General features: G+C 38.5%; 1 protein-coding gene across 3 annotated transcripts in view; it reads right to left on the bottom strand.

Annotated features, from left to right (window-relative positions):
* Positions 1-20,990, bottom strand: part of EPHA3 (EPH receptor A3) — a 216,222-nt gene that overhangs the window by 180,159 nt on the left and 15,073 nt on the right. For 2 of the 3 annotated variants that reach the window (XM_072346829.1, XM_072346837.1), the window contains exon 2: positions 19,754-19,818. In XM_072346829.1, the coding sequence (XP_072202930.1) occupies positions 19,754-19,818 (65 nt within the window). Of the gene's footprint in view, positions 1-18,379; positions 18,490-19,753; positions 19,819-20,990 lie in introns of those variants that run through there. The other variant, XM_072346843.1, reaches the window with a different exon arrangement.

Raw genomic sequence — 20,990 nt, 5'->3', positions numbered from 1 at the left:
ATAAATCATAAAAAAAACCCAAAACCTACATATCAATACACTGATCTGCTCTGTAGCCTTCATTTGAATTAAAATGAATTATTTAAATACTTTTATTTTTTACTCTTTTTTTCTGGGGGGGAGGCTGATATACTCTGATATACTACAGCACACTGCAGGTTCTAGTACACAGGTGTTTAACCTTTTACCTGCCTGAGCTCTGAGGGATGAAAAACAGTCTTGAGCCACATACGAAATATATATGTCAACTGGAAAAGGAGCAACAAAGACACTAAAACATCGAGGATTTTTCTTTTGTAAACCTTTAAGCCTATTTTCAAACTCTGTTTATCAGAACAGAATGCACAGCTGCCTATTTTCCACTGTTCACATGACTGTGTCTAGCCAATGTATCAAAAGGCATAAAATTATTTGTCATCACTTGAGCTTTTCATAATTTAAGTTTAATTTTTAATGCTGCTACAGCTTAAAACATGCAAAGATAAGTTGATTTTCACCTTGAAGAATTATGTTTAACTCAAATGAAAAGTCCAATCCACCAAAAAACACTAAATCTGTGAGCCATTTTTCATCTTCAAGTTCAGACACAAATTTTGCTTCCAGTTCCATCATTAAATGTTCACAATTCTCAAAGTTCACACCATTAGCTGTGCTAGGCCACGGGCGGCCCATGCATTAGATGCACTTGTTCTACCACAACAGACATTATCTTATGAAAACAAGTATCCGTAGTTTATGGTCTTTTAAAAGATCATTTTTAGCTTGTACATACTAAGAAAAAGAAAAACACAAAAATAAACAAACAAACTGTATGTTTTCATGATAAAAAGACATATGTAATCATAAAAACCCTTGACGTGTGAAATATCTTTGTATTTAGTGCCATATGCTTCAGTTAATAATTTTATTTGAATGCCATAACCTATAACCACACTCTGAGTTATTGGAGGGGAATGTTACTGTTGTTTCTAAATGACTGGTAACAGCTCCTGTCCCAACTGGAAGCTTCTAATCAGAATGCAGAGCTAACATACGGGCATACGGCACCAAGACCAAAAGATCAGATGAGCAGCAGCAAGTCCTTTGTAATACAGGCTTCTTTTCTGTCATGAAAATTATTAGAATACTCTATTTTCCTGTTATCGATTTAATTGAATTACAGAAACAAGTAATACATTCTCTCCGGAGTTTAACCATATTTCTAGAGCAGGAACTTAAAATGCTGTACTTAGAACTGCCCCTTACAACAAACATTAAGAGTTTTTATATTGGCTGCCAGTCAAAAGAATCAAGAACACACAGTACAGCTTTTTATATCACTCTTCTAGACAAAAGAGAGATCAAACGAAGAAACAGATCCTTGCACTCAAAAGAAATGCACAAACTGCAAAAGTACTGGCAAACCTGAAACGCTTCTTATATGCTAAGTGATACCTGCTGGTACTCCTAAGAGAGATCTTGCACTAGCTTAGCAAATCAGGACCAAAAGTTGAAGGAACTAAATAACAACACATGTGAACAAATTCTCCTTCCAAAAAACTGGCCACAAATGCTTGAATCTAAGGGCCTGTGAAACTCTGCTCACACACAAACACTAAATAAATAAAGACTAAATAATCCTAATAAAAGAGCCTCTACAGATCAAGGTATTGAATTTTTCAGAAATTCAATAGCAGAAACTTCATCTCTATTTCTTTCTGGAGGACAACGTCAAGAGCAGAAAATGAATAAGATGAGAGAGAGAGAAAAAACTTTAGCATCCACACTGCAACTAAATTCATTCAGGTTTAAACCCTAAAACAATAATTTTTGATGAATAGGTAAATCTCTCTCACAAGTATGTACCACTGTCACCTTAGAAATTAAAAACATGCAGAGATGTAACTCCCACATCACCCAGATACTAATACCGTTCTTGCAAATTCCTCTAAAAGGCAGCCAACATGTTATTAAACTGCACACATGCTTCCTCCTGTATCCTCAGTTCTCACTTTCCCATTTCTGTTCTTATTGCTTCCTACAAGTGTACGAAGGCCTTTGCTCCCAACATCCTTTCCTATTAGCAGTACAAGCTGTGTTGGTGGAACAACAATGATGAAAATGAGCTACTGGGAGTTTCAGCGTGTCAAAATGCACAAGGTAACTAAGAAATGTCATGCAATTCAGTTGGAAGTCTGAACAACAACAAAAAAAAACATACGAAGAGAAATGGACAGGCTGGAAAAATCTTGCATCCAGAAGAATGAAAGCTAACACTTAATGTGTTTAAGTGTGAGGACCAGACTAATATTTACCAAGCTCTCTGACGTGCTGCTAAGACCTGAAATCATACCACTGGATTTTAGGAGCCCTCCAAAAGAGATGCAGTTGCTTTTGATGGATCCATAGGGAAAGACGTGACATTTTTTATGTTAACAAAATGCTTTATATTTCTTCTGTAGATTCAAAGAAAAGACTTCTCATAAACAAAGAAGAAAGACTGTTAGAAACTGCTCCAAAAAATGCCCAAAAAGTGATTTTCCATAGCTACTTCCTGTATGGATGGATAGTTGTAATACATATTACACTGCACACATACGTGCTCTATTTCACAATCTGACTTTCAGCCCTTTTACAACTGTGACTATATCATCTTTTTGTCTCTCTCAGAGACAATTTGGGCAAAAAAAATTAATTTTCACAGCGTATACATGACATTTAATTAAGTATTTTCTTTTAGGGTTTTCTCTGCAGCATTCTAGAAACAATCTATCTGCGAAACTATGACTGAAAGCACCTGAAAATTAATTCATTATACAAACTCATTATAAACCAAAACTGTCAAAACGTGTGCAGCTCACAGATAACAAGTATGCACTATGAGGCTATGCAATAAGTATGCGTGTTTCTAAACAGAAAAGGTGCGCACAGTATTGACTGTATGCAACTTTGCACATCAATTATGCATATTTTCAACCACTTCATCAGGCAAAAGGGTCAGCACATGGGTGACTATAAAGCTATCTGCTGTGTATCTGACCTTCAGAGGAAAAGGAAACAAAACATGAGAGCTTATACTATGTTATTAAAAGCATAGACAAATAACTAGTATAATTTTGCTACAACCTGTAATACTTTTGGCCAGCATTCTGTACTTTTTCAACCCATTAATATAACTGCTAAGCCTTGGAATAGAGCAAATGAAGAAATAAATAAAATAAAATAAAATAAAATAAAATAAAATAAAATAAAATAAAATAAAATAAAATAATTTTATATATATATATATTTTTATATATATATATATATAAAGAGACAGAATTCCCAGCAAAACCTCTGGTTTGGTACAGCACGAGAATTTCTTCTATTTTTTTTATTTTTAAACCACTCTTTTTATTGAACAAATGAAGAAAACAGAGCAACACAGCCTGTTCTAACAATACTGAATCTTAAAAATCAGAGCAGATTCTAAGTTTATACTTTATCAATGGAATTAAAATTCATGTGGATGTCACAAGGGCAGTTACAATTAGGGCCTGGCATTACTCAACAGGATCCAGCAGCTGCCCACCTACCTTCTTGACTCCCTCCCATAGTCTCCACCACTCCAATCTCATCCCTCAGTTACTTCAGGTCCACACAGGATTCAGAAACTATCCAGAGAGTAACACTGTGATAGTAAAACATAAGGCTGCCTAAAGCTTCTAGAAGAATCCCGGGAGGTTGTTACAGAAGGATACCCTGCTCTGTGAGCAGCTCATTGGTCACCTCCACCTTTTGGGAGCACAGGAGCACAGACAACCCTCTGGAGAGAAAGGACTGTGTTGCTAGAAAGACCACAGAAGCACACTTGGATTCTATTCTACTGGTTTAACAAACAGCAGGAAAAAGCTGTAAGCCATATGGGCTCCCTTTCTCAGTTTGTAGGTTGCTCATGCATAGCTATATATTTTAAAATAAGACTGCTCAGACAAATGCAAATGCTCTGTTTTCTTCAGCTTGGAGCTTGACGTTTGTTCTGAACCCAAATATTTCATGAGGTAGCATATACATGCCTTTCTTTTTCTTTCTGTTTTCTATTTTTCCACCCCACCATCCACAAAAATGGATGCTTCGTTTTGCCTTTTTCCCACCTCTTCCCAAATTTACTCTCTTTGGCTCCACCTTGGTTTCATCTCCTTCTGTGTAACATTTATAACATAGCTAATGTTTTCCCCCTTATCAGTCCTGTTCCTTTCATTCAGACAGGCCAACATCATCTTTTTTGCACCACTACTAGTTTACACACTTGTATGTATTTGTGGACATTGAAAGCGGTATTTTCATTTTATGCAAATTCCATTTTAATTAAATAATTTAAGATCTTTCACTACCTTCTTCCTAGCCCATTCTCTCCCAGATACTACAATGTACCCTCATTCCCTATTTTGACTTTTCAACATTCTTATTTTCTTGTCATTCTAACATCACCATTAACTACTGTATAACCTCCCCAGGCTCCCAGTGTCTGCTCACACTGTCTAGTAGTGACTGCTCAATGCAATTCTGTATTCACTTTCACTTCACAGCAAAGGCATTTAATAGCTGTTCTGAACCAAGGATTACTCTTCAGACACTTACTTCACCTCTGCCCTTCCCAGCTATGATTTCTGCCCACTGAATGTCATGTCCCAAAACATGCTGTTAAATTATAACACTTTATAGTAATTTTGGTTCACTGTGTTTACAAAACATCACTCATATCTAGGATGGTATAGGTCAGGGGAAAAAAATAAATAGACTACATTATCTAGATTCAGTCACGTTTTCCCACTGATTGGAAAAGGGGAAACATAAATCCCATTTTCAAGAAGGGAAAAATAAAAGAAGATCAGAAGATCCAGAGAACCACAGGCCAACTAGTCTCACCTCTGCCTGGCAAGACCATGGAGCAGATTCTCCTACGTAGGCAACACAAAGAAGGATCAAGTGCACTCTCAGCAAGTTTGATGATACCAAGCTGATTGGTGCAGTAGACAAGCTAGAGGGAAGGGATGTCATCCAGAAGGACCTGGACAAACTTGAGAGGTGGACCCGTGACAACTTTATGAAGTTTAACAAGGCCAAGTGCAAGTCGGGGCAATCCCAAGTACAGATACAGGTTGGACAGAGAATGGCTTGAGAGCAGCCCTGAGAAGGATTTGAGGGTTGTCAGCTGATGAAAGATTCAACATGAGCTGGCAATGTGCACTTGCAACCCAGAATGCCAACCATACACTGTGTTGCATCAAGAGAAGCATGACCAGCAGGTCAAGGAAGGTAATTCTGCCCCTCTGCTCTCAGGAGACCCCACCTGGAGTACTGCATCCAGTTCTGGAGCCCTCAATACGAGAAGGATTAGTGACATGAGAAGGGGAAATGGCTTTAAACTGGAAGAGGGAAGATTTAGACTAGATAGTAGAAAAAAATCCTTTATTGTGAAGGTGGTGAGAAACTGGAACAGGTTGCCCAGAGAGGTTGTGGATGCCCCCTCCGCGGAGGAATTCTAGACCAGGCTGGAGCAACCAGGGGGCTTCGAGCAACCATGTTTAGAGGGTGGTGTCCCTGCCTATAGCAGGGAGGTTGGAACAAGATGACATTAAGGGCCCCTTCTAGCCCAAACCACTCCATGATTCTATGACTAGTGGAGGCACATTACTTGCACTAGCTGTATTTTACTCTCAGTTACAATGTAAATCCAACCCAACTTCTGTGAGTAAAATGGATTCACAGGTGGGTTAACAACTTCAACCAATGCACTACAAACCCCAGGGCACTATGCAGCCTGAACTTTGTCCGGTGTGATGGACTTGATACAATAAAAGCCATTCTGTCACATACTAAGAACCAAGTTCAGGCAATTTATCTGGGTCGCTATTCAAAACATCCTTTTCACTATTCCTCGTTCATTTTTCTATGTAGACCTGTTCAACTATTCCATATTGTCAAAATCATACAGATAGGAAGTTAACTATGTCAGCTGTCCAAATGGTTCTAATGTTCCTTGTGAAGCCATGGAGCTTGGACCGCCTAACATAATCTTATCATCTTTAAACTGAAAAGTCTTCTGCTAGGTATATAATATACCAAGAAGCCTCTGGGCACTTTCCACCACAACTTCCAAAATGTTACTCCTGTATGGCTTTCTTCTGTATCAGATACTGCAGAAGTTGTTTGTGTGTAACTTTCAAATGTTGTTAATACCCAGTGAAGGGTTTAAGACAGTTTTTGTTTGACTAGGATGCCGAATTACGTTTCAGTGAAACATAGTAAAAATGTATGAATATCGCTGAAGTGCTTCTCTCTGAAAAGCAGAATCACATGCCTGAGATTCTTAGAAGGATTTAAATTGCTAGGAATCTAAGAAATGACTTTCAAGCATACACATGCTTCTAAAGCTTTTAAAATTCAAGTCAAGTACCACAATTTCAAGCAGTGTGATGTACGAATTGTGTAGAATGTTATCTATCACTTGCCATTGCCCTTTACATACCACACCTCAAAACCCAGAGAAGAAGGGAAGTTTACTAAAATAAGCAGTTTCTACACATATGAAGAATTAGAAATCCTGACCTTACGCGTTATTATATTCTTTAAATCTGGTGCTCACCCAACTATGTTTAGAGATGCAGAGCTTTATTAAAAGGCTTTTCCAGAGTAGGACATGTGCAATGTCTATCCTTTGTGTAGACAATGAAATGGTTAATAAAGTACAGTATAGCTTAAGTAGGACTGCTCAAAACAAGTCCTTCTCACATGACATACATAGGAGCAAAATATATCAGATATATGTCCACCTAAACTTCATCAAATGTGTCTGAAAACAGGAACAGTCTTCACAAGTTATTAGGGTTGGATGAGAAAAAAAATAGATATTGTATGAGAACTGCCATTTTCTTGATAGATCAAGCTAAATGTGATTCAATTATAACACAATAACTGTGTAATTAGTCTTTCTTTTATTACTATTATACATTTTCTATTGTTTTTAGCCATATATCATACATAAATGTGCATCTGCATACACATGCCTGTGTTGCAGAGATGCACAAGTAGCACCACATTCAGCTAACATCCCTGCATTGACAACATTCTACAAGGCCTTCTAAGATGATTTCAAGTCAGGTAAAGCTTTGACAGAAAGTTGTCACCAAATCAACTCAAAAATGTTTGTACCTTGACAGGATGGCTAAGGAATTGGACAATATCACTAAAATTCTTCTTCCAGTCCACAGAATGCTAGAGAAAACCTCTACATTGTCCCCATGGGGACGTCAAGGGACTGCAGGCCTGGCATTCAACTGTATTCCTCAAACTGCTCCCACACTACAGATAAAACGTGGACACATGTCACAAGACAGCAAAGCAGACAGATAAAAACTCTTGCTGACAAGAAATATTAAGAGAAAAATTGTCTGTTTGTTTTTGTAATGGAAGAACAGGGAAGCTTAAGAGCAAACAACTGAATGGAATGCTATCACTTGCAGTTTTGTCTTTCCTCCCCATTTTTGTTTTGCTTTTTTAATTAAAAGGAATAGAAACTGTAAGTAGACTGTTTTTCTGTTTTCTTGGTCCTTACTGGATAAGTACATTTTATGGAAACTGAGCAAGCAAATAAAAAAGAAAATGACATATAAGGCTTTAACTCAAAATGTGAGTTACAAAAGAATGCAAAAAGAAGATTTGACTCTGTATATTTAAATCAGTTTTCCAAACAAGGCACAACTAATTTGGAAAAAAAAAAGAAAAAAAAAAAAAAAGAAAAAAAGAAAAAACCAAAAAACAGTGTCCTTCTTACTAAATGAATTTGATTTCTATAAGACACATTGCAAGTGGCCATGCCAAAGCACGTTTATATTTGGTCATAGTTCTGCCTTTAACTCAGCTAGTAAACTAGGTTAAACAAACACACATCACATTTGACCAGTGTTTGTAAATAACTCTAACATGCACCAGTTAAAATGCATATGGTTTTTTTAAAAAGTCACTTCCAAACATGCCAGAAATAATGAAATACATGTAGCATAGAATACAATGGTAGACATAACAATGCAAACGGCTGCATATAAGTCACTGCAAAAGAATCTGAGGGCATACCTTCAGTTCAGATGCTTCCTTACCCTTCTGTTGAGTTCCCTGAGTTTTTGAAAAGGCATAAATTTTCACAGATTATATGCTTAATAACAGAAGTGTACTCTTTTTCACTGCCTGCATGGAGATCTGCCATTCTACTCATTAAAACACCACTCCTAGTCAAGTTAAACCACATCTTCTTTGCTCAGTCCTCAAAGTCACCACTCTTCAACATAAATATGAATTGCAGATGTTTCAATTTGCATCTCTAATAATAAGTGCTTTAACAAGTTAGCTCTATGAGTTCAATGCTGCCCTCCACCTTCTAAATCAAGACACTGCACTAGTACAATCATATGCAACTGAATTTTCAAGTTTAAGCATACCACGTATCACAATTTCCCTAAAAATCTTAGGAACACCAACACTTCCATTTATGTTTTATTTCCAGAATTCTCTCAGTTTCCACTTCCATTTTATTCATTGATGCTTTAAAAACCACAAACTCCTCAGGGACTCAGAAGTAGGGTAGTCCACAATGCAACTTCTGCTACAGCATGAGAAAGATGATTCACAACTTTCTCATAAACAGTATGTGAATGGAAGAGTCAGCAGCACTGAAACTCAGTAACTGGTTCATACCAAGATTCAGGAACAGTGGTTGGCCTACATAATTCCATACTCCCTGCCTTTTTAAAGCCACTATCTCCTTTTCTGTTGCATGGGTCAATTCCCAGTCTACAAGACAAAATCATGCAGAAGTCATATGGTCCTGCCAAACCAGGCATGCAGTTAAGCTTCCACGAGGGCAGCATGTTCATTTTGTGCGCTGACTACTTCACCACCCATCTGTCCTTCATCTAGGCAGTACTGTTCTACCGATCTTTTTAATGTTCATGCCTCCGGATGGTTTCATTGTAAGAGGATGTTCTAATCTGAAAACCATTTACTTCTGAATATACACTGCTAAATTATAGCGCCAGCGGGAGAAGCACGGCTCAGCTTCTCCTCTAAACATTTCTTCAGGCTAAAACACTTCTACATAAATGCTCTACAGTTCAAACATTTATTACCAGGTTTCAGAGTAAAATTAAATTACTGTCATGGACACGTTACATTTATTAATAAAGTGTCACAAAAGTATTAGCGAAAGTTAAACAGGTAACACAAGGATATCAGAGAATATAAACGCTCAAGTTCCAGTAGCAGTGTTTGCTTTGCCAGGTTACACATCTCGTAAGTTTGATGGAATGTGCTGCACATTATGGATGAAACTACACAGCCACCAAGAAAATTAACTTCTGAAGTTCTGGTTGGGATTTTAGTTTCGCATTCTGCAAAAAGCGGAAAAGCAAGAATCCTGTTTATTTGAACTCGTAGCAAATATTTACACAGACGTTTATAAAGGCAATACTCTGAAAAGTCAACAGGCACAAACGTCACTGCAGTATGAAGGAGCGAGTCAGAGTCACGGGGATGCTAGGAGTTAGCCCAAACTCTCTCCCTTCAGCAGAAGCCAAAGGTTTTAGTGGCATCTTTATTCCCTACTGTCACATGAGGAAGAATCTCCACATCTCTCAGATAGAAGGCAGCAATGCAGTTTAAATGTGAGCTGCTTGCTACAGATTCTAGTCTAGATTCTTCACTCGCCCTCACAACTAACACCTCTCTCTATATGTGCTATGACTGTTTAATGTCATTCTACCCAGAGTTATCACTTTCATTTCAGTTTAGCTTCCATGATTACCTCACCTCTCTTTTTTTTTCCAAGCCTTGTACACCCTTAGAAAACGTGCATTTGTTTTTTTAAACAAACAAACAATAACCACTCGAATAAAAAAGGTATGGTCCATAAAAAAAGCTCCTGCCACTCAATCATAAACAAGTAAAATCTCCCTTTTGGGCAGAAAATGCAAGCTTAAAGTTATTGGCTATTGTGGAAAAAATGAAACTGAAAAATAAAAGCCTTAGAAAACATACAGATTCTAGACAAAAATCTCCTTACAAGAGGTTTTGAAAAACAAACTAGTATAGGCAAGACTTTTCATTTCTAGGAGCTTTGGAGACTTAAGTTACAGCATGCTGTCACCTTTTCTTCCTAAGAAATCTTAACTTGTCCAGATCCAATTTCTCGTCAGTTATCTGGGTGGAAAAGGGTATGAAAAATACCAGCAATAGCTCGTGAATTGCTTCTAGATTAGACACCTAATGTGCACACAGACAAGATACCTATGTCCTACTTCATACCATTTTTACATTTTCTCTGCTATCCTCACAGGGACATTTCAAATCCTCATCTCTTCCAGATAAGAAAGGTACTGTACAGACAAGCATGGTATGATGACTAATACTCAAGAGAGTTAGGGGACAAAATACAAGAGGTGAGGAAGAGGGACTTGTTCAGTCTCGTAAAGAGAAAAGCTATACGATGATGTAACTGCAGACTGCAGCGTCTTGAAACACAGCAAAGCTCTCCTCAGCAGTGGCAGATGGTGTAAGAAGAGAAAATGGCTACAAACTGTGTCTTGAAAACTGCAGACAAGCATCAGGCAGAGTTGTTTCCACACCAAGACAGAGCAGTACTGGGACCAGCTGTACGCAGGGTCTGTGGTATCTTCACCAGAGGCTTCAATGGAGTTCACTACACAAAGCCAAAGCTGATGCTGGCAGTAACATTAACAATGGTCCAGCAGGGCTAAAGAGCCTCCTTGAAACTACCAAGTAACAGTTCCTGATTTCTAACAATTAACACCTCCAAAACTGAGACAGATTTCAATATGAAAGCTTAGCAGAAGATTTCAAGGGAAAAGTAACCCTGAATTGCACCATTCTGCTGCCTGCAGCCTAAAAATCAGGCATCAGCCCCCTGTGGAAGGGCAATACTGACCGTTTGTCGTTGCCCAGCGCCATAGCACACAAAGCACACAGCAGCTCACACAGGCACGTGCCAGCAGACAGCTCGCACGTCTTAATTATGCTGTATGGCTTCTGCAGCTGAAAACACAGTTCTGGTGTGAGAGACATCAAGGTAGGAAGGGAAAACTAACGCTCAAACAAAAGGACCAGAACTCATCGTGTAGAACTCACGCATTTCATCACCACATTATGCATAAGATCCTATCTACACACAGTTCAAAAAGCCCTTAACCCCGGTGTACCCTTCACAGAGCTCAACCGCGGATGAAAAGCAGAACGCGAGGACGTGACACGCGTTCCATCACAAACAGCTTCTGCTCCAAAGCCTCTCGACTACTGCAAGCGCTGCCACATAGCCCTCTCGTCCTGCCCTGAGTGAATACGAAGGGCAGTACCGCAGACACCGCCGGGGCCGCGCCGCACCAGACAGCGCCGCCTGCCGAGCCGAGGGGCGTCTGGGGCTGCTAACCCGCCTCAGGTGGCTGCGCCGTGGAGGCAGCGGCTGCTCTTTGGAGTATCGGTCTGAGAAAGCGAAAGCACGGTCTTAAAAATCAACTGCGCTGATAAACAGCGCGGCGTTCCGTGATAATTAACGCGCTCTGCTTTAGGCAAGTACATCCAAGCAAAACAAAAAGGGAAAAATCGCTAACGGTGATCAGGCCGTCAGAGAGCTGCTCACATGTGGCCCGTTTATGCCGTCGGGGCCGACAGAAATAACGCTGCCCACAAGGGGAGTAACGCCGGTTCTGAGCTTGGAATGCTAAAAAGGGGGAGCTGGAGGATCTGCAGCTCCCAGTTCAAGTGAGATCTTTATTTAAGTTTTGGAACAGAAGTCAAAACCTGCTTTATTCCTTTCTTTTTTCCTTTCAATTTGGCACCACAGAAAACTGATGCCGAAACTTCAGCAGCCATCGGTAAGATGAGTGATGAAGCAAATATGTGGGGTTTTCTCCTCAGTAATTATCACCTATAAGAATAGAACAGCATTTGCACTTACTGCACATTTCAATTTTGGGGGTTGTTTCTATTTTAAAAAGAAAAATGCCATCCTAATTTGAAGGGAAATGGTAAAATATATATACACACACACACATATATATATATATATAAAACAAAACCCAATTTCAAAAGATAGCATACACACACAAAAAAGCTTCCCTCTCCCTTAATGGTATCACATCATGAAATCTACATTAATGCTAACAGAAATTAGCACACATTTAACTTGATACCAGGTTAAAAGCATTTTTAAATGTGCTGAAGCACAGAATTGTTATGATCACAGTGGATTTTTCAAGTGACTGGACTAGAGGATGCAGTTATCAAATCAACACATCTAAAGGATATTCTGTGCACTATATTTTTAAAGCAGCATTTCTTTTGTAACGAGGACAAACAACTGACTGTACAGAAGTCATAATTTCGAGCTAACATTGGGATCTCAAGCTTTTTAAAAGTGTTTCCCTCATTTTTTCAGCCAGTTCCACCTATATTTTTGCATTAAAGCTCCCCTTTTAAATGCATTCTTAATGAAACCAGCTGAAGATAGAGCACAAATCAAACAGAAGTCAAAGCAAGCTAAAATGCAGCCAAAATACATATTGATAACACTAGTGTACTGTTTCTGTAGGCATCAAAATGTTCACATTATATTCAGAAAGCATGAGTAATAAATGTGGCACCAGTTTAACAACACTCATATAATGAAAGTAATCATCTTGCATCTCTCGTAGCTTTAAATCACTAACATTAATTACTGTAAGAAAGGGGAAAAAAAACACAGCACCAATACCCCCTCTCACATGTTCAGACTGAGTGTAAAGGAAGCATCCACAGACAGAGGTAGGCTCCAAATCAGAATTTATAGTTTTTTAGTTCAAAACAGGAAGACTTTTAAATGCCTCTCTGAAAAGCAAGATCGTTCACATTGTATTTATGAATATATATTTAAGCAGTTTTATTCTGATAAGAAAAGAAAACCAGAACATCTACAAAGGAGAAAGAACATGTTTGACTACAGAAAATAGGAGGTGTAAGGAAGAGTTTATGAAAACTCCAGTACAAGCGATCATTTCTTAATACACATTATTTTGAAGGAGAATAAAATGAAAGGAACATATTGTCCATGTGCTCTAAAAGCACATATTTCAGTTAAAAAAATAAAAATAAAAATCAGTGCCTATTAACTGAAAGCATTTATTTTTCCCAATCAGCTTTTCAGAGCAAAATGAAACAAAGTCCACGATTCACAGAAACAGAATCCCCTGTGGTTAGTTTGACTTTCAATCATCAAAATAGTCTGCTTAAATTTCAGACCTGATACACAAGTTCTGAAAGGCAGAGTGACAGTAGGAAATACATAAAGCTGTAAGGAGACCAGACCTCGGGCAAAACATGTATAAACCCTGTTTGCAACGGAATGTTAACAGAAGTACTAAGGAAATACCACTGCTAATGAGTAGGGAAAATGTAATAGAATAACATGCCTGCTTTCATTTTGAAAAACAAGCACTTTGGTTTTTTATTCTATATGACTATTTTTCAGTTTCAATCTTCTGTCTCATACCAATTGTTTGATATCGTTTGTTTCACACTGAAACATTTTCACAACCATCTGGTAAGTTTGGTAACATCCTCCACTTAAAATACAGTATCAATTAGAAGCTGACAAGATAAGATTCACATCTCAGACAAAAGAAAAATACAAAGATGTCGATCAGCATTAAAACCAAATTTAGGTTATGCTCATAAATTTCTGCATTTGCTGGCTAGTTTCAAATCCAACTGAAGGTTAAGCTGTCCTTAAATCTGCTGTGGCGTGCAAATGAAGGACTTTGTAAGGTCAGAGAAACTTTCTGCATGTCCAAGCTGATGGGTAGGCTGCAGCATTGTACCAGGAAACCCAATGGTATTAAGGACCCACTGCAAGAAAACCTTCAATCATGGGGACACAATTAACCGCAGGGCATAAAGCTGCAGGAAAACAAGCCACATTATTTCCAGGACTCATGGAAATACTTAATCTTGAAAATTTCTGTCATATAAACAGAAAACTTTCCGTCCCCAACGGCCAAAATAACTGACTACTGAATGCAGTTTATCTGAGCATACCTTAATCACAGTCAAAACATCATTATGCCCAAATTCTTCTCTACTTCATCTAGTCACAAGCAGTACCCAAGTGCTTATTTATTCAGACTGTTCTTTAGTCACAGCATCCATGACATTACACAAAGTCCAAAAGATTTTACAGTGCCACATGTTAGCAGATTACTGCAACCAGAACAAATGCAGCCTCTAAGACTCACTTTTGTGGGCAGGCAAAGTCTAACACGACAAACTACTCTCAGGCTTTTGAAATATAAGAAAGGAGATGTTTTCCTCATTTGTACTCAAGAATTTTGATTCTAACCCAATTTTGGTTCATGGAAAAACTCTCAATCAATCCCCATAATGCATGTTCTGGCCTTCCTCACACAACACAAACTATTATTATAGAAACAGGGAACGTTATCCGCTTCTCCGCTAATACTTAATAAAGTTTCCATTATTGAGAGCAACAACTTGCCTCGTCCAAATAATTATGAGAGTGAGCACTGAGAAAACATGAATTATTCGCAACAGATTTTGAAAGCACTTCAATGTACAGACAGCAGCTGAAGTATGCACCCCAGAGTTCACAGTGATGAATATGCCTAGCTCTCATGTCAGATGGGTCCAAAAAAAAACCAACTTTGGGACCTAAAAAAAAAATCCCCCAAAATCAAAGGCTATAGCTCTGCTTCCCAACCAGTATTTTTTAGTTTTGCCCACAATTTACTGTTTGTATACAGGACAGCAATTGGGATTAACGGGGGTTTGTTTTGTTTTTTAAACCATTATCAATTACATTATAACAAACACCAGAACATTTCTTTTCTCTAGTTGCAAGCAAAAGCAAGATAAACAGGATTTCTTCTTTTACTTTTCAACCAACTACCCAGAAGAGGACCCAAGAACTATCAAGTCTATCAGTATGTGCAAGAAACATGTAAAGATCATGTCAGAACTTGGGTGACTGTAAAACAATGCACTGTTGTTATGACAGAGATAATTTTCCAAACTTCCCAAAGAACACAGAACTAAATTAGTTCAATGTTTCAATTTAGAAATGTTTCAAATTAGAAACATCTTTCTTACTAGAAGAAAAAAAAACAGGCTGAAACCAATACAACTACTCACATGAATATGCAGAATAGGATTTAGACTCTACTCTTTTTGTCCTGTATGAATTATCCATCACATGTCTATTGTACATTATTAAAGTGACTTGCTTTTTCATCCTCCCAACCCCCACATCTGTGCTGCTGTAATTTACGTGAATTGCAGTTAATGATCACTTTCTTTATGCTTAATCAGCATATCAATAATATACTCTGCACAGACTAAGTAGCTCTTCTTTCTTTCCCCTTTAATGAAACCTATAGAAACCGAGCTGGTGTTTGACTGATTGGCATTACAAAAAGGTTGCCTAGGCAGGTGCTGAAGATGGTAGCAGAGGATACAGGCCTTGTGGCTGCTGCCAATCAAGCTCAAACATCAGCAAAACCAACCATTATATTTTTAATTCAGTTGCCTTGCTATCTGGACAGGACGGTGTTTTGTACTTAAGAAATCTTAATGAGCTTGACCAGATCAGTGTTCCTGACGCCAAGGCTGTGGCTGCATGAGATGATTCAAGGAGAGATCACATTCTTATGGGGTGATATTACTAACCATAGTCTAAAACACTGCCGCCAGAGGGTTCTTATGTGGGACACAAATCGTTGAATACAAATGAGCTATAAATCTTAACATGAATATTCAGGAATTTCTGGGAAGCTATTATTATATATGCCCAAGTCAGACTTAAAAGAAGAAAGAATAGCCATTGAATGCTGAAAATGACAACCAACCAGTTTGGATCATTTTGCCAGAAATGAATCAATATCATGTAAAGATCTAATAAAACAACTAGCCTTCTAACGGGCTTATTAAACACTTCAGATAAATTATTTTTATACAATTTCTGTAAGTCACACTCCTCCGTACATTGACATTGATGACTTCAGATGAGAATGCTGCTGCACACTGAAGAAGAATTGGCATGGCACCAGTACACTCATTTGTGAATCACAGCCTCAAGTGTAGCTCTATTAGCTTTACCCTGTAAATCACCACTATGCTATCAGCAATCTTTCAGTGTGATGTGACATCTTTATTATAATGTTTTTCCACTGAAGTTTAAGTTCATATTTTAGTTAGCTCAGAGACAGATGCAGCCATATTTACCAGGTTTAATTAATTGACTATAAATAATGGGCTGTAAAAAGAAAAGATCCTTCTTTCATATGACGCTCAAGTTGTCGCCATTTTACAGAAATATTTGAATAGGATATTCAATAAAATACATGTTGGTATTTTCATACTTCACACTGCTGTTTCAGTAGGTGATCTTAGAATTTCACAGTACTTTGAAGGGTACAGCTTAGAGCCTTAGTTCTTTTACAAAAACACTCGCAATACATGATTTACATTAATTTACTATGTGATTTTTAACAAGGAATTTCACTACCTTCTAAGGACAACAGTAAAAATCCATTATTTAGTTTGGCTTCAGTGTATGTGGACATTACAGTAAGTAGGATCAGCATCCACAGATGGACACGAACAAGTTTTGCTAGATTTACCTGACGCAAACTTGCAGAGGCTAATAAAATTGTTTTGAGAGATCTGGAGGCTCTTTCTGATGGGCTAATGCAGCACATCTGTTTTTCTTATAGCCCTCAAGATACCTCATTCCCTACCAACTGCTTTAGGCATTCAAGGCAAGAGAGGCACAGCTGCAGGGAACAGAGCAGTAGGTCTGCACAGCTGCAAGATGAACAGAGCAGAAGAGTACAGCGCAGGAGGGCAGGGCAGCTGAGTAAGAAACAAAAACAGGCTCAAAAAAAAAAAAAAAAAGACAAAAAGGTTTGATAAACTGTGGAGCCTGAAATTGTTGGAGAGTTCCCTCTTGGACATCCTGTTTATAAATGTTTCTTGTTGGGAAAAATCAGCAGGAACAGCCACTAGAAAGAAACTTGAACCCTCTTCCCCATGAGAATGGAAGAATTCGTTCAGAGACACAGCGAGAGATCCATGTATAAACCCAGACAGTACACCAAGACTCAGTCCTTCAGCACTGCTAGACACCTGTACAATAATTAATATCAAGGCGGCACTACTTTAATTTTACAACTGAATCCTGTAAGGCAGACGTACAGATGTACTATTATCACTGATATCTGTAAAAGCAATACAAGCAAAGTAACAGCTTACCCAAAGCGACAGAAGAATCAAACAGTGGATGCTCAGAGTCCTACAGATGTGCAAATGAGTAAATAACTGCCAACAGTGAGAACTTAAAAAGCAACTGGTCTGGAAAGACAATGGATTTATAGCTAGAAACTTCCCACCCTCATCACAACTGGAAACAATATAGGAACCATATTTCCAGAAGACTTTCATGCAGTAGTATGCTCTGATAGAGGTTTATTTTTAGGGCAGGAGACATAGGCAGAAAGATACAGAAAAGCTCCTAGGAGTCATTTAAAGATAAAGAACTGAAATAAGAATAGCAGAAAAGGAAGAAACCAAAGCACCACCATGTGCGGGGCTGGACAAGCTATAGAGCAGAAAGAGCTGCAGGTCTTGGAGCACAGTCTTTCAGATAAAGCACAGCCTTTTCCAAGGGTGAGGGAAGCTTCAGCCTACCAGGTGGGTATTTTGGTCAGGAGTTCAAATGCAGGAACTTGGGAGTCTCATATCTGCACTATGCAATGTAGAAAGAAAGAATAATGGGTTTTTCCTACACACCAGAATGCACATACATTCCACAGCAACACAGTAAGTTGAGGAGTGACCAAATAACAATGCCACCAGACGGCTACGTACTGATTTCAAGCTGGCAAAAAATGGTGGAAAATGTGGTCTTAAAATAATAGCATTAGCAAACATTAAAGCACAGATGATTTAAGACTGCACTAACCCATACAGAAGGCACAATTTCATTAAATCTGGATACAAGGTAAACGTACAATCAACAAATACACAATCAGCAGAGTGGTGTGGTTAGGCTAATATTTTAAAGGTTGTATAACTAGAAAGATTATTCATAGAATTACTCAGGTTGGAAAACACCTCAAAGATCATCAAGTCCAACTGCAGCCTAACCATAGTACCCTAACTCTAACAACCCTCTGCTAAATCATATCTCTGAGCACCATTCAAATGACTCTTAAACACATCCAGGGACTGTGACTCACCTGTCTGGGGAGCCTATTGAATACCCTGTCTGTATAGAAGTGTTTCCTAACATCCAACTTAAACTTACCTTGGCGTAACTTGAGGCTGTTTCCCCTTGTTCTGTCACCAGTGAGAAGAGACTTGCCCTGCTCTCACAGCAAGCACCTTAAGCACTTATTGCAGTGCAGCAAAAAAAAGATAAAGTACTGGGCTCACACACACAAAAAAAAAACAAAAAACAAAACACCTCCAAAGGCAGGAATCTCCAACAAGAAAACCATCCCAGTAGCAGTCAGCCCTTAAATGGGGGTCTAGAAGAGGTGCAGCCAGGCTCCACCGCTTCTAGTCACACAGCTGAATTACCTCCACCTGTGTTCCCAGGGCTGACCCAGTGCTTGCCTCAGGTGACCAATCAGAGGTTCAGGCCGTGACTCAACAATTCCCATACAGTAAGCAAAAAGAACACCTCAAGAATATGATTTAAACATATATTTGATAAGATTCTAACTAATAAATAACAGTATCTGAAAAATTCAGCACGGATTTTAACAAATGAGTACTCATATCACATAGAATCATAGAATCATAGAATTACCCAGGTTGGAAAAGACCTTGAAGATCATCAAGTCCAACTGCAGCCTAACCAGTACCCCATCTCTAAAAAAACCTCTGCTAAATCATATCCCTGAGTACCACATCCAAATGGCTCTTAAACACATCCAGGGATGGCGATTCAACCACCTCCCTGGGGAGCCCATTCCAGTACCTAACCACCCTTTCTGTAAAGAAGTTCTTCCTAATATCCAACCTGAACTTGCCCTGGCGCAACTTGAGGCCATTTCCCCTTGTCCTGTCACTTGTCACTAGTGAGAAGAGACCTGCCCCACTCTCACTGTAAGAACCTTTCAGGTACTGGAAGATGGCAATAAGGTCTCCCCTCAGCCTCCTCTTCCTCAGACTAAACAGCCCCAGCTTCCTTAGCCTCTCCTCGTAGGGCTGATTCTCCAAGCCCTTCACGAGCCTCGTTGCCCTTCTCTGGACCTGCTCCAGTACTTCCGTATCTTTAAATGCTTATTATTCAGCCTTCCATCATTTCCATCTGATAAAATTGTCAAAGCACTATTATGAAATGGTTCTGTGGTATCTTTTAGAAATATGCATTGCAATAGGAACAGGAACGATGCTTAAACACAGGTGTGATTTTTGTTATTGTTGTTCAGTGCACTTTTTGCTGTCACTTTCTCCAAGAGGCTCTTTGTGGGGATTATATGCAGCATGATATATATTCTAGAGAAAAGGCTCCATAACTTTCTAAACAATATATTTCAAGTTTAGAGCAGACTATTTCTGAAGCTCCAAAGAACCACAGCTATTGCACAGTGCCCTCTGAAGAGGAAACAATGGTTAAATAGCACACTGGTCTGTAGCAGCACTTTTCCATTTCACAGTCTAGTGAACTCACCCCATGTGATGGGTAGGAGATCCAGCCCAGCTCCCCTTGAATTGTTTTTGAATCCAGCAGATTAACTACAAAAAAGATAAAATGAAGAAGAATTAGTTTCGTTTGCCTCTGTCCAGTTAACCTCAGTTACTTGTACTAAAAGATGTGTTTATTTGAGGACCTTGTGAAGCAGTTGATTTGTTCAGGTGGCCTGGCAGATAGCTACAAAGAAGAAAAAGACAGACAAATGAAAAGGATCGCCTTGTTTATCTTAAAACATGGTATGAGCAGCAGACACAGGAACTTTTCAAAACAAAAAAGTGACAAAAATAAACAATGGATCTTTGTTCAAATCAATTACAGCAGGGGGTAGGAACAGAGCGGTTCCATCAGCTGCACAAACTACACGGTTTGCCCCTTGGATGGATAAAATTTGGGTCAGTGCATCTTAGTATGTAGGTGAGATCTGAATACTTTAATCATTATTTGAATAAAGGCTCGCATTTGGCATCTGTCATTTTCTCAGAATATAAGAATATATAATGAATGCAGATTAAAGTCTTTCCCTTTAGCTCCTTCTTCCTTCTGATCTAATTTGTTCTCAGATTGTCTTGTAGCACTGTTTTCCAAATGTCATGTATAACACCTTAAATGCAAAAGTAATTACTTACAGTGTTTTAAGTTCAGACAAAGCTACTTAAGGAGTGCCATCAACTAATCACCTGTATCTTTTTTGTTATTATTATTTGATTTGATTAGATTTTCCTTGCAAGCAGTCCAAAATAGACATTTTCCAGCCCATCCAATCCCAACGTCCTAAAATCTGTTTTAAAATGTGACAGGTAAAAACAAACAAGCAAAATACAGTGAAGGATATTCTCTGCCATTTGCTTATTCTTTCATAAGTACAAATTCCATTCCTTATCCTGGACCCAGTTTCCAATTGCTTAATTACAGTTTCCTAGCTAACCATTTATTCATTCACATGAAGCAGAACAGGTGAGAATTGATACAAAGAAACATAAAGAAGCATCTCTACATAAATACAAGCTAGTGAATTATGTGTATAAAGCACAACAACATTTGTCTTGATTGCACTGATCAGTGCACCTTCAATATTTATTATCTGCAATTTGGACTCATTTTTTGTTTTGTTGGTTTGGCTTTTTTTTTTTCTTTCAAGAAAAACTGGCAACAAGAAAAGAAATCCCACCATACGCAAGGGAACTTTAACATATGAGCATGATTAACAATGTCC

The sequence above is a fragment of the Excalfactoria chinensis genome, chromosome 1 (assembly GCF_039878825.1).
Source record: "Excalfactoria chinensis isolate bCotChi1 chromosome 1, bCotChi1.hap2, whole genome shotgun sequence".
In the NCBI taxonomy this organism is placed as follows: domain Eukaryota; kingdom Metazoa; phylum Chordata; class Aves; order Galliformes; family Phasianidae; genus Excalfactoria; species Excalfactoria chinensis.
This window is presented reverse-complemented; position numbering and strand designations above follow the sequence as displayed.